At 42.2% G+C, this 14,789-nt stretch overlaps 1 protein-coding gene across 1 annotated transcript in view; it reads right to left on the reverse strand.

Moving 5' to 3' along the window:
- pou6f2 (POU class 6 homeobox 2) overlaps positions 1–14,410 on the reverse strand; it is a 121,883-nt gene extending 107,473 nt beyond the window's left edge. The window contains exons 1-2 of the mRNA XM_023807404.2: positions 14,035–14,410; positions 10,480–10,666 (exon numbers count right to left, since the gene is read on the reverse strand). Of these exons, the coding sequence (XP_023663172.1) occupies positions 10,480–10,666; positions 14,035–14,073 (226 nt within the window). The 5' untranslated portion in view covers positions 14,074–14,410. The remainder of the gene's footprint in view (positions 1–10,479; positions 10,667–14,034) is intronic.
- Positions 14,411–14,789: the final 379 nt, after the last annotated feature.

Genomic DNA, 14,789 nt, shown 5'->3' on the forward strand with positions numbered 1-14,789 from the left:
TGCATCCAGCCTAATGACAGGCAGCCATCCTGGGCGCCTCAGTAAACAAGCACACATGGCTCAAGGGCGTGTCTTCACGATGGATTTTATTAGCAGTGGGGAAGCGCTAATTTCTGCTCTCGATACACTTGTCTTTGTCACGTCTGATTCTTCTGCCATGTAATCCAGTTCTGCGGTAAAAACGGTAAAAAAAAAAAAGCACCTCGGCTCAAAATTCATTTTTCAATTTGCTTTAAAAGCGTCAAAAAATGATTCCTGCCTTTTGGTTGGAATCATATATTTTCCCCCTCGGTGCTTCAAAGAATATTAAAGCACAAATTTTACATAATGCTCGTATTTGCATACAAAGCGGCCAATTAGAAACCCTCAGTTTCGACTTGCTGGTTTGGATTGGTAACCTTCCTCCCAAGCTTTCTGCGCTCGGCGTGAAGCAGCACGGAGCCCTTTTGAGAAACAAAGGGCCCGGATGCCCAAACTCTCTTCAGTAGCTGGAGGCGAGCTAAGCGCTCTCTGCCTGTATTACATATGCTCCACACACACACATTACGCATTTTCAGGTTTAAGCTAACCCTTCATAATAAAGGCCTCGGAAGACAGAAAGCCGCCCCCAGCTGCCCCCCCCCCCCCCCCACCTTGCTGTCTGCTCCCCTCCTGGACTAAATCCATCCACTCAAAATTGCACCACAATATTACTTAAAAAAATTTAGGTACATTAGAAGCAACCCCCACCCCCAGAATTTATTATATGGCTGCTGTGCACTGAATCCCCTGCTTTTAGATAAGCTGATTACACAAACATAGTATGCAGCTGGCTGGTCTGAGAATAGAGCCTGTGGGGATGCATACAGGGCGTGTGTGTGCGTGTGTGTGCGTGTGTGTGTATACATTACATTGTGGGGAGTTTTGGTCCCCACAATGTGATAAAAACAAGTTTTTTTTTATATTGCGGGGGTCATTTTTTGGGTCCCCCCAAGGGGAAAGGTAATTTAATAAAAATCTGTGACTGCAATAAAAAAACTAAAAGTGCCAAAAGACTTGCATTTTGCTTGGTTACTTATGGTTATGGTTAGGGCTGGGTGGGGGTTAAGGTTATCATAGTTAGGGTTAGCATTTTTCCCATAGAAATCAATGAGCGGTCCCCGTAAAGATATGTTTACCCGACGTGTGTGTGTGTGTGTGTGTGTGGGGGGGGGGGGTCCCAGTCCCTTAATGAGTAGCACAGGAAGCACTTGTAAGGAGTAACTTGGGGCTGAACCGTGTGATGTGACAGAAGGTCAGTGAGCAGCAGGTTTATTTTAGTCTGCTGTTTTTTACAGGTAACGGGGGTCAAAAAGGAAAAATAGATAAATGAAAATTTTAGTTTTACTTTAAATTTGACCATGTAAGGCATGAGTATTTCAGACACAGAAAATATCTTGCTGCCTGGTTTTGGATCACATATGCTTTCAAAAAAAATCTAGCAAGTCCCACACAATACCTGCTTAAAAACAATTTGTAGACTTTTAGCTGCGTAGAGCCTTAATCCATACAATGAGAGACTGATAAACGTTAAGATGTGTATTTCCAGTGTGCAGCTTTATGGATCTACATCTTCCAATAAAGAAAATTAAACAGAACATGGCAGACCATCCAAGAGCGCACATCTCAGCCGAGATGCCCTCCAATAACACGAATCAATACATGTTTCTTTCTGTGTTCGGTCCCTTTTTTTTTGCTTGCAGGTGACCTTTCCGAAATTATTGCTCCATTTGGGCTTAATCGGGATAAGTACGGGCTATTTCATGTAGACACTAAGTGTGTGAAATGAGTGCCCTTGTTGTTTCTGCCAGACTGTCTTTGACAGAATGATGACAGAAGAGTCACATCCTTGGGAGAGTAAATGCAAACTGACAAGAGATGAGGCTTTAGATGCTGAATATAATACCAAATTGTGCTCAAAGTGTCTTATCATCTTGTCTGTTGATGTTTAAGGGGGTAGTTTGTTGGGAAGAGAGAGCAGAGATGGTACACGTCCTTCCCATCTCACCGGCCAAAAATTGTTTGGCCTCTAACAACTGCTTTTTGGGTTAATGTCCATTTTTTTCCTAACAATGAATATGTCAGGTCCACAGGATGTGACAAACAATTTACCTTTCGTATCTGATTTTTATGGCTTCTGGTAGCTGGAATGGAAAAGTATCAGAAGCACGAGAGGGGAATGAGCTTTGGGAAAGAAGCGTGGCGACTTCATCAGCTACACAAGTGCTTGGACCACCTGTGGTTCCAGAACAGTCTAAATGGGGAGGATAATCTGCGTATTTACTGCTATGTTTGTAATGCTATTTATTATCATACTGTAAGCAACTACATTTGAATTTACGTTTGTGAGCTGTGATGAAAGATATTCATCGAATAGAGTAACTGTGTAGCGTGCGTATGATAATAAACACTTGAATCTTGAATCGTCATATGGAGTGAGTGACTAATGACATTTACTGTCACACGTGGCACTTGTGGGCAATCATTGTGCTGTCCTTTGTTGTCGTGCCACCAGACTCTCCTTCTAAAACAAGAGAGGCCAACAACACGTAAGTGTATTTGTGTTTTACACGGCCCACCAGACGTGGCCTTTAATTCGATTGTATATCTTAGGTAGAACCGGAGAAAATGGAAAATCACATTGCATGATATTACTGATTGAGGACCTGTACTGTCAGACAGTGTGGGCATTTTCAGACATGGGGTTAAGCTGAAGTGCTAGAGTCGCACAACAAATCACTCTTCATTATCTGCACACTGCAGAGGCACTGGGACTGTATCCTTGTATTTACTGGTATATACAGTAGTTAGTTACCAACATAAACTATACACAAGCATACAGTGCTGTGCAAAAGGCTTGGACAGCCAACGGAAATTATATTTAAATTGTATTTGTTTTGGTGTAAAGCTACTGTGTCAACTTAACCACGCCAGAACCTCCTAAAGTGACCCCAGTATTTGCAGGAACCATCAAATATACCCATATTTCTCTCACCCACTCACCCACTACCCCACCTTGTTTGCCTAATCAATACCTCAGTTAATAACCTAAGTTAATTCACTAATTAAGCTAATTAATTGAGCTGGTAGTGAAATGTAACAAATACATGGAACGGTTGAGGTGCCCCTGAGGAGAAGTTTGGGAACTGAAGTGGAGTTCATCTACCCATCCAACTAGATATCAGTAAATTTTTAGACAACAAAACAAATTCTTATACTTTTTATTGTATTACTGCTTATTTATATAGAATGTAATGTTAAAATATGTATTTTTTTTCTTAGCGCGTGTGTGTGTGTGTGTGTGTGTGTGTGTGTGTGTGTGTGCGTGTTAAATATCCCTTGGATGAAAAGTCTCTTAAGGTCTCATGAAGTGGTTGAAAAACGTGTGCAAACCATCCGTTTTGTGTTTTCAGTAACCAGTTTGTGCCTCGAATTAGCTAGTAATTGATTCCTTTTATTATACTGTTTGACGTCACTATTTGGGGCAAACAATCGTGGCAATGAAAAGAAGAGGCCCTATCCCCTTTCATGCTGCGCCTCTGCAGCTGACCCTGCCCGTCAGCCCGTGCTCTTAAAGGGCCGGCGTCCCACACAATCGCCGGCGTTCCTGCACCTTTAGCCTCTCGATCACACGCTGCCTTTCTGTTAGCCACAAGGTGATTCAACCGATACTGTGTCAAGGACGGCCTTCTGTCGATGTCGGCCTGTCATCCAAACGTTTCATGCGCAGTTAATGCGTTTGCCGTGTCTATTGCAGATTTGTTGTATAGCCTCCTGAAAGTATCTATTCCTCCCCCAACTGTGAACAAACTGAATAAATGCCACAATCACCGCTGCCTTGATTGTTAAGAACTATTCATTGAACCTAAAGAAATGTATTAAAAATCCATCTGTGGCCTTTTACTTTTTTTAATAGGTAACGTGATGCTGTCGCAATTTGTCAGATCCATCTGGGTATTATTGTAATGTTACTCAGTTTGTGATTTTGATATTTGACAAAAATATTCAATATTGCAAATATAAAGTGGCTCTTTTACCATTATTTGCTTTCACATCTTAGAAGTGAATTTATTTTTAAAGTTATATAAAACTCTATAAATGTCAGTCACATTAAGGTCATCATTTCATCACGGACTACATTAAAGCAACTGCACACTGCAAAAAAAAAGTGCATAGAAACAACAGGGATGCAGTACAGCTGGTGCATGGACCCCTAATCAGAAAAATGATACATTACATGTATGAGTGACACATCTAAAAGAACAGTGCAACAGTTATGAAGGAGATATGCTGTCCATCTTTAACATAATAATTAATTCCTTGTATTTTTTCCTTTTTATCACAAATCCATTTTTCCAGGCACAGATTCCCACCATTCTGTTGCACATAGTAATACAAACAAAAACAGGACCTTTCTGTTGACACACATGCACATACAGTACATGAAACACCCTCCCTCTCACACATGTGCTGTTAGCCTTTGAGGCCCCATCTGTCTGTCTCAGATCCCATTACTGCTCATATCAAATCAGTCCATCTAGACCAAACTCATACCCGACTGTGGTTCAAGGCCCTTTCATCCCCAGCCCTCCCAGGCCTGGCTTTGCCCCTCTTTGCCAACGAGAGGCCCGTGACACAGGCCCTTGCTTCCATAAAAATCAACAGCAACACAGCCATTCCTCAGTCAGAATGTGACCAAGGGAAAGTTACACCACATCCAGACACCATGGTTACACCACACCCAGACACCATGGTTACACCACATCCAGACACCATGGTTACACCACACCCAGACACCATGGTTACACCACATCCAGACACCATGGTTACACCACACCCAGACACCATGGTTACACCACATCCAGACACCATGGTTACACCACACCCAGACACCATGGTTAAACCACATCCAGACACCATGGTTACACCACACCCAGACACCATGGTTACACCACACCCAGACACCATGGTTACACCACACCCAGACACCATGGTTACACCACATCCAGACACCATGGTTACACCACACCCAGACACCATGGTTACACCACATCCAGACACCATGGTTACACCACACCCAGACACCATGGTTACACCACACCCAGACACCATGGTTACACCACACCCAGACACCATGGTTAATCAAGCATCAGAAACCCAGGCGTTCATAACAATTTAAAACTCACACACCCTTCTGGCCTCCTGTGGGTGTACATGTTTTTGTGTCATGTAACTCATGTGAACAAATCAGTACTCTAATTCTCTCTCTCTCTCTGCAGTATATAGACACATATATATGTGTGCGTGTCTGTGTGCGCACACGCATGTGCGTGTTTATATACACTGATGAGCCAATACATTATGACCACCCCCGTGTAAAGTGAGACATGGATATATTAGACGGTAAGCTAACATTCAGTACTTGTAGTTCAATGATTCTATCTCTCTTTCTGTGTATGTGTGTTTGTGTGCGTGTGTGTGTGTGTGTGTGTGTGTGTGTGTGTGTGTGGTTGTGTGCGTGTAGATTAGGGTTATGGTACATTGTGGGGACCAAATGTACCCCACAATGTGATAAAAACCTGCTATTTTGACATTGTGGGGACCATTTTTCAGGTCCCCACAAAGATCTTTGATGGATTAATGGATGGATGCATGGATGAAGAATACTTTCTTGCCTTTGCATTCATGGTTAATTGAGTGGTGAATTGACTATTCAAATATTATTACTGCCAAATATGTAAACGCAAATAACGGCAATAATATAGTATGACAGAATAACCTTAATCTTAGAGCAGAGAGACCCAGTAGATGCCATAAAAGTGAAAAGGCCTTAATTATCAGCCAACTGAAAGCAAAAATAAAAAAATAAATGCAATCACAGTCACGTGATCTAGTGATAAAATAGCATTACAGACAGAATGTTAGATGAGAGAGACAGAAGGGATTTGGGGGGTGGGGGCACACAACACAATTCAATGCTTATTAAAGAAAATTGTTACGCTGGTGTTTTGAAATAGTTACCATACGCCTTCTTTGGAGATTGTTGCCTAGGGATATCCTTTAAAAATTCATTAACCTAACAGCAGAAAGTTTGGTGGAGTTTTCGCCTTTTATCACCAGGGCCTCTGAAAGACGACGCAGGGATGCGAGCCGCGCGGCTACATGGAGCGGCGACACGCGCTGGCAGACGGCAGGTAGCGGCACTAAACAAACCCCGCGACGGTCTCTTCCTTTTCCTCCTCCAGACCACTCCTTTCATCACCTCCCTTATTACTCACATTGTCCTGTTTATTCTCACCCCCCCATAAGAGGTGTTCTGTTGTATTATTTATCGCAAAACACCATGTGTTTTTTTCTTCCCCCCCCCCCCCCCCTCTCTTTTTTCTTATCTTTTTCCTTTCAATTGAAGGCGGCTTCACTTCTTGACAGTTTCCAATTGCCTGGGTTTGCTTGGCCCTGACAGGTGGGCCGGTCTCACACCATTAATCCAGCAGCCGGCTACAGGCAGCCGTGGCTAATGAAATTAGCGGCCACGTCCGTGCAGCAGTGGGGGCTCTGGATGGCGCTCTTGCGCACGCTTTCCCTTTGTCTCACCTTACACATCAACATGCTACTACCTAACGTTAAACTGAATGGAATATAAACCTAGTTTAGTATTATTCAGCTGATGGATCAAACAAATCATACAATACTAGATACATGAAGAAAACCAGTAAGACCCGGAATGCATGTTGCGTAATAGTGATAGATAACAGCTCTTATAGTTATATATACAATATATACATTGTGCATTTGACAGCCATTTGCTGGCGGGCATTAATTGTATTTAATTAAACATACAAGCCATTTTTGTGATGGAAAAAGGACCAAAGGCAAGTCATAAAAATATATCCAGCTATTTCACTAAAAATCACATCAGATGTCTGCAAGCACTGGGAGATCGGTGAAAAGTGAACGTAAAGGGAGACCTCCTTCTCGGGGAAGCGGGGAGAGCCTTACTATGCTTCAGTAAGTATTTTTTTCCTTAATTTCATGCTTTGGGGGCTTTTCTATAAAACGTAGAGGAGCGAGTCACTTAAAAGTGGATTTCATGTAAGTCATAACTACCACTTCAACATTCAAAATTGAAATACATTTTAAATATATGTAAATGAAAAAGGTGATTTTTTTAAATACTCTTTTGGGAGATAGAAATCAATAAGAAATTTCATGAATTGTGTGTTCTGCATTTTACTTTATTTGATCTATACATATTTTTTGTATAACTTAGGACAGAAAATACTGTAAGCTGCCTGAAACTGAAACTTGCTTTGTGTACACATCGCCAATGGCTATAAACACACGCATGTATGTTAAAGGAAAAATAAGAAAAACCATCATAATTATCACATGTGAAAGAATCAAGGTTCCATTTAAATAGAAATATCTTTCCATACAAAAACACCCATTGTTCTGCATCACCCCCCCCCCCTCCACTACGCATACACACCCAAACAAAGTAAACAAAAACATGAGACATCCATCTCATTCTGGGGTCAAAAACTGCTTTGACGGTGCCTGAACAGTCACCCAAAAACAAGCCACAGGTGAAATGTTTCATCGTCACAGACCTAGACCCTGAGACTCAGAGAATGTAAGCAGCTTAATGCAAGCTTACAATCTGTCTGTCATTATATCTAACAACAAAAAAGAACAAGGACAGCAAAAAACATAAAATACTATTCATGAAATTTGCCTTATATTATTATGTAGTTATACAGCAATTGAATGAAATGATCTAAATTACATATTAATATTATTATGATCATCGTTAGAATTAAAAAGTAGCAGGATTAATCATATCATGTTAATGCAAATTTAGACTGCACCCGTTTCACTTATTGCGCTACTAATATTGACTTTTAATTCAATTTTGACCGGATTATGTCGATTCTTGCCTCCATTTTATTATATTTAAATTGCTTTATTTAATCATAAACAAGTACTTGCAGGAACATTAAGCAGTGCACACCCCACCCCCCAAATCTTACAGAATTAGCTTGCCCTGTTCCTGGCTATGGTACGTAGCATCCCTGGCTTGCTCACTTGGGGGGGCAGGTTATTCCCTATACGTTATAGGTAATGCGGGGGAGGGTGCCGCTGGTCAGTGCTCTGGTTCCGTCCTTTGTGGGATCCCACCCCCCCATTCTGGCCATGGCCACCTCCTCTGCCCCCTCAGACTGGAACTCAGCTCTCTGCTCTGTTTCCTGATTCCGTACCATTTGTTTTTCAGCCGTTCATCGCGGTTAAAGCTGCGTTATTTTTATTTAGCTGAGTGTCATTGGCTGGTCGGAGTGCTTTTGTAAAAGCTTGACAGCATGCAAGACAAAAAACAGGGATAACAGAAAAAATAAAAGTAAAGTTTTTTTTCCACTGAAGTTTTTTTGTACAATATCCAAATATTATATTGATAGATAGGAATGATTAAACTGACCAAGTTGTTTCACCACTAACAGGAAGGAACATTAATTCAGTGATGATTTTAATACCAAATTGCATCAATTGGATGGTAGAACATTTTTTAAAAAATACATGACTATCTAATTTATCATTTACAAAGTTTTCTTATCTAGATTTATTTTTGGTACATTGTGCATTTGTTAATATTGTAGTTGTTTCCCTTCTTTTGATGTGGATAGTCTCGTTTCACTATCCTGTTAGATAGACTATAGACACAAATTTTAATTTCCTGAAAATAAGTGCCTGTTCTATCAATAACATTTAATGTTGTTTAGCCATATTAAAGAGTTGTGTTTGGCAATAACATATAGGATTCATTTCCATTGATATTTCTATAAACAAAACTGTAAAGTATGAATGAAGTAAGAGGTTCATTTACTTTTCTGTCATTGGCAACTTTTTTGTTTCAAGGCAAAAATAAATTAATGATATTTGAAAAGGCAGACACAACTAAAAGCTTATTATTAATATGTTTTGTAATTTGTTGATGCAGTTGTTAAAGCATTAATTTTGTGAATGATAATAAAATTTAAATATTAGTTATAATGTTTTAGAAAGTTTCAATTATGAATAAATCTGTCTTAACTTTCATCTTATTTTTTTATGTTTCTAAAATATTTCAATATTATATATCTTGTGATATATATATATAAGCAAAATATGTACCTTATTGTTATTAATCTACATATAATACATATAACTGAAAACAAATCTACTATACTCCTGACCCTGAACAAGATAAGCATAGAAGATTGATGGATGGATGGATGGATGGATGAATGGATGGATGGATGATTGGAAATATACTATAAATAATGTTAATGTATGTGTTTCGTAGCAATTTAATCCCATGCTATAATTATACTTAAATGTGAATTTAAAACTAATACAATGTCATACTTGTATAGTAATTATATTTCCAGATTTTTTCCTGAATTGGGGTCAGTTTGCTTATTGTAATGATTTTAAAATATTGCACAGAATTACATGATGATTAAGTATATTATAGTACATTGTAATAACCCTTTTGCATGAAGCGATCAGCGTCACCAATATGTTGCACAAACTTCACGCAAAACAAAGCGTGTCTCCAAAACAAGGCTCACTTTCATATCTCGTCGGCGGCTCAAGAAAAATGCTCAGATATCATGAGATGTCAGCATTATCAATCAAGGACTATTGCAAGCCTCTCACGCTTTGACAAAAAAAAAACAAAAGGGAAAGCACTCTCACTTCCGCATGTGTTCACGCTCCTCTCGCTGTCAGCTGAGCAAGTCCACAGAAAGTGATGCATAACTCATGGACCGTCTGTAGTAGTTAGCAGACATCAAAGAGCACAAGAAGCACGGACAACCTCTGTCGGTCTGGCTAGGTTTATTAAAAAAGAAGCAAATCTGAACAAAAGTTGCAGTGTTCTGAAATGATTGCGCAGCCATGACAAAATTTAACCAAAGGTATGTACCGAACGTGCAATCTGAAGTGTAAAGTTCCATTATCGACACAGGCCTTTGATTTGGTTATTATGCAGGCTGGGATTTTAGGTTCTTTCTCAGAGTTTACACAAAGCGATCAGCACCAGCCAGCATGTCAAATCCCTCAACACACCGGAGTGTGTTACCTGCTCGCTTTAAACTCGCTTTAACTTTCTCCTGGCAGTTGATGCAGAGAGCCTGGTATCCTGTTCTAGCCAAGCCGGTAAAACTCTCACACACGCAGAGTACAGCAGAGTATGGCAGTGCATGGCAGAGTATTGCAGAGTACAGTAGAACACACCAGAATATAGCAGGGTACAGCAGAGTAGTGTAGAGTATAGCTTTGGGGCACGCCACTAACTTTCTTTGGCGCCGTTTGCACGCAGAAACCGACATGAGCCAACTGTTAATAACAAAGCAGACAGAACTTCCAAAACCCCTGGCTCCCTGTCAAAGAGGGAGGGGTCACAGGACACCCCCACAGACTCACCGAAGAGGTTGGCGGGCGCGTCGTCGCCGTCGGTCACCTCGGCCGGTGGTGGCAGCGACGGCGGTGAGTCGGCAAGCTCGTGGTCGGGGGTGGGGGCCCCGCTGGCTTGGGGCCGCAGCTCGGCGCCGCTCATGTCGCTGCGCAGGGACAGCAGCGGCTTGCTGAGCTGCCCGCTGATCATCGGGTCCTGCGAGGAGTGGGAGAGCCAGGTGGGAAGGGAAAAAAGCCCGCTTAGCTACGGCGTGCGTTTTCACTCTCTCTCCCTTTCTCTCTCTCTTGCTTACTCTTTCTTTTTACCCTCCTCTCTCTCTCTCTCTACCCCCTCTCTCTCCCTCACTTCTCTCTTGCTCACTCACAGCAACCCCCCCCCCCCTCTCTTATCTGAGGCTGATGCTTCTCCTGCTGTTACCGCCGGGCTGCAGTCAAGTGAAGCCCATTATGCCTTTGCCATTACTCCCCAGCCTATTAATGACGCCCCACACTGGCCAGTCGGAGCGCAGATGCCCCATTAAGATCCACGCGGCGCGGGGTCAAAATCTGCTTGCGACCATCTTAAACACATACGCATCTGTGCAGCTACACGCAATAGGAATCTGTCTGAGAATGGAGGGAGCAAAAACTCAGGATGAAAGGACGACTGAGGATCTGATTTTGGACAGTTTATTACCCTAAGGCATGTATAATAATGTGCAGAACTGTAAATCGTAGCAGGGGGGCTGATTTCACTGCAGTGGAATTGCAGGGCCTGGAATTGCCCTGTGTTGACATTTCCATCAATGAGAGAGGTGTGCAACACTACCTGTATGATGTCATAATAATTGATGACATCATAAATGATGAATTTAAAAAAAGACCACAGGACACATTTCATTGAGAGAGCTTCTGTATGACACCCAGCAGAACACGAACGACACAATCCCACCAACAGCCTTCAAACGCCAAGCTATATGGGCCATTCTCATTGAAGACTATGCCCACATTGGGCAGAAACTTTGTGGAAAAAGTTTACAACCTATCATTAAAATATATGCACAAAAACCCAGAGAGAAGAGCCGCAGAATGGCCAGCAGAATAAAATCTCCCTGTGCACCTTCCCTCAGTGTCACTGAAGCTTCAGAACCAGCCACCGGGTAAAGCTTTGGGTCAGAGCCAGGGATCTCCAAAGTAGTTCTTGTCTGTTACTCCGCCCATCCTCGGACGGAGAATCCGATTTTTTGTCCTGCTGTAGGACATACACGACCATCTCCTCCCTTGCTGTTATTTATGGAGAACTTTCTGGATAAGAGGCTCACAGCAGGGCACAGGTAACTGGCGTTCATATGCCTGAGGGATACGGGCGGGTGGGGTGGGGGGGGGGGGGGGGGGGGGGCAGAGGAGAGGACACAGTTCTTCCATCCACTCACCCCCTTGTCCTCCCCCGAGACGGTCGATGGGAGCGTGTCTGCGGGGCCTTTTATTAAATGTGATCGTTAAGGAACTTCGTTATGACACATGACGATAATCTATGAAAATGTTAATCGATAAAAACGGTTAATGGTGTTATTAGATGTGATGTGATGGGTCAATACTCATACCCCTACGAACAACGCCTCCTGTCATCAGGTCTCCGTGTGCGGGGTACTTAGACACCGACATCGACACGGCAGACTGCTCCCTTCTCAGACCGGTAAAAGCCCCCCGTCCCCCTGCTTAAACCCAGCTGCCCCCCGCCATGAATCCACTCTCTTTTGTACAACCTGATAGGTCCACTGGAGGGCAAAATTAATACCTAATTGAATCTGGCGGTCATCGAAAATAATCAATACTTTTTTATTATTTATTCTTTACAGTCTGTTGACTGTTTGAAAGCTCGGAGGGATGGTGGAAGGAGTTCCAGGTCTGGAAACACCGTCCTTTAACGATGTAATTTTCACGGAGGCATTAGGGCTTGTAAGATGTATGTTAAAGCGAAAAAAAAAGAAGAAAAGCAGAGGATGTAACAGGAATGAAGGAGGAGGCTGGAAAGATTAATCTTATTTTTTCCTGCCAGCTGTAACAAAAAAGGGCAAATCAAAAGCAACCACAGCAAACGTGCCTCTAGAAGGGCGGACCTCCCCCCCCCCCCCCCCCCCCCCTCCACGTCTCAGCATCTCTCTCCTCTTCCCTTTTCTCTCCCTTTTTTCGCTTGAAGGTTTTTATCATATCAAGAGCACAGTGGCCCTTTTATAATGCTGACATTTCTCTTCCTGACAATCTCTAAACAAGTGCAGGGGATGAGATCCCGGCTATCATCTTTCATCAGCCTCTCCAGAAGCGGCGCGCGCCCCCCTCCTCCTGGCCGCCCAGCTGTTAATTACTCTAATAAACCGCCGCTCCCAGGGCAGCGCTACAGCCTGGCTCCGTGTGTTTACTGCGGTGCATTAAACGCGCGAGGCTCGGCAGGGGGATTTCCTTACTCCTCCGGCCCCGGAGCAGGTACAGGGAAAAGCACTCTGCCCCTTTCCCCTCTGAGGCAGGCCAGGTCCCGCAGTGATCATCAGATATCCCCGCTAATAGCTAATGGTCCCGGCCGGTTCTGTAACGCGCCATCACTCCGGCTCATCCGCGCCGCCTCCGGCTCAATTAATTTTATAGCTGCCGCTAAATTTACCTGACTCCCAGAAACGGGATAGAGGCTTCTTCAGCTTAATTTATTAAGAAAATAAAAAGAAAATAGTTAGAAAAAATTGCATCATAATAACAGACGGACATAACGGTGATGTTTATAATAAAAATCATATTCATCATAAGTACTTATATTATCATTAAACTGATATCATTGGTTATGGCTTTTATTGTTCATAATTTCTATATAATGATTTATAATGCTTAATGCAAACCTGTATACTATATACTACGAAGCCATTAACCCTGTTTTAAACCTTTTGCGGAAAATAAAATTATTTACCCTTACAAGTAATGCACTTTATGCTATTAAACGCTTAAGGAAGAGTTTAAAAGATTATTGTCTTTTAAAACTTTGCTATACCTCCACTTATTCTGCGCTGTTCGCTACTTATCTTTTATATTTACACGGAGTGAAATTCCGCCAAAGGACTGCATGCCTTCTTACTTCCCGTTGTCTAGAGTAACTGACAGGTAATTATAAGGGTGAATATAAAAAAGGTGGACAGGAGGGGTGAACAAAAAAACCGTTATGTACGAACCCACCTAGCCACTGAGCCTCTTCCTCACATCACGATACTGCAGTCACGTACATTATCGTCATATTAATACTGATAATGGCAACACGAAACACGCCAAGGTACATGAACGCATATCATATTACTGGAATAAATTGAAAAGTGTCCTGTGATGGGATAGGGAGAACTTTATCCTCCTTTATCCTATTTAATGCACAAACTTCTAAAAACGCAGTTATTAAAATAATCACAGCCCAAAGAGTATGACAAGGCCTGCTATACTGTAGGAGTCCCATTCCGCATTCCCGGACGCGCGTCGCGGTGACAGCCAAGGCTGCCGGAACAAAACTGTCTTTTACTCAGCCTCAAGGTTGCTGGAAAAATAAAGAGCGACCTGTGCAGTCTGCAGGATGATTTGTTCGGCGTCGTCCATTGATGATCGCGGTCAGTTTTAAGCTCGGTGCTTTGTGCACCTCACAGATTGTATTTTAACAGCGTATTATAAAGCTACAGCAGTAGGTATTAAAACCTATGCCCTTTAGATCCGTATTGTTTATTATGATTGTTTTTGTAACTATCTTAAAGCCACAGTGAGCTCAACCTAAATAGTGATTTTTAAAGTAAATGTATTTTCATGGTCATTATCGTCATCAGCATCTGTGACGATATTACATGCTTTTCATAACCCCGAGGCTCCCATTGAAACACTGACAGAGTATCAAGCAATTCCGAGCCAATTATCATCAAGCAACAACGCCAGACTCATTTTGTCAGTGATGCCGCATCAAAACTACAGTGACTGTCTGCCCAGAGGAGACTGGCTGATTTAATGCCAGTGGTAACGTGACATGGCCCCTCGGGTAAAGCAACGGCACAGGACAGCTCTTCCTGTGGCCCGGATTGGTCAGACTGGAACCGGGGAGGTTTGTCTCCCCCAATGGGTGGGAAACGTATATTACTACTAATAATGTGATGTCTGGCTTCTTCACTTTCCAGCACGTTCTATACAGACTGCTATTTAGCAAATGAAAAAGAAAATGTTACTTATCATAATATTAAATCCTTATTACATTTCTTCTCTTGTGTGTTGATTTAACTACGAGTCTAGATGCATAACAACGAAAAACTGACTGTATAATTATAGTAATT

The sequence above is a fragment of the Paramormyrops kingsleyae genome, chromosome 1 (assembly GCF_048594095.1).
Source record: "Paramormyrops kingsleyae isolate MSU_618 chromosome 1, PKINGS_0.4, whole genome shotgun sequence".
Classification (NCBI taxonomy): domain Eukaryota; kingdom Metazoa; phylum Chordata; class Actinopteri; order Osteoglossiformes; family Mormyridae; genus Paramormyrops; species Paramormyrops kingsleyae.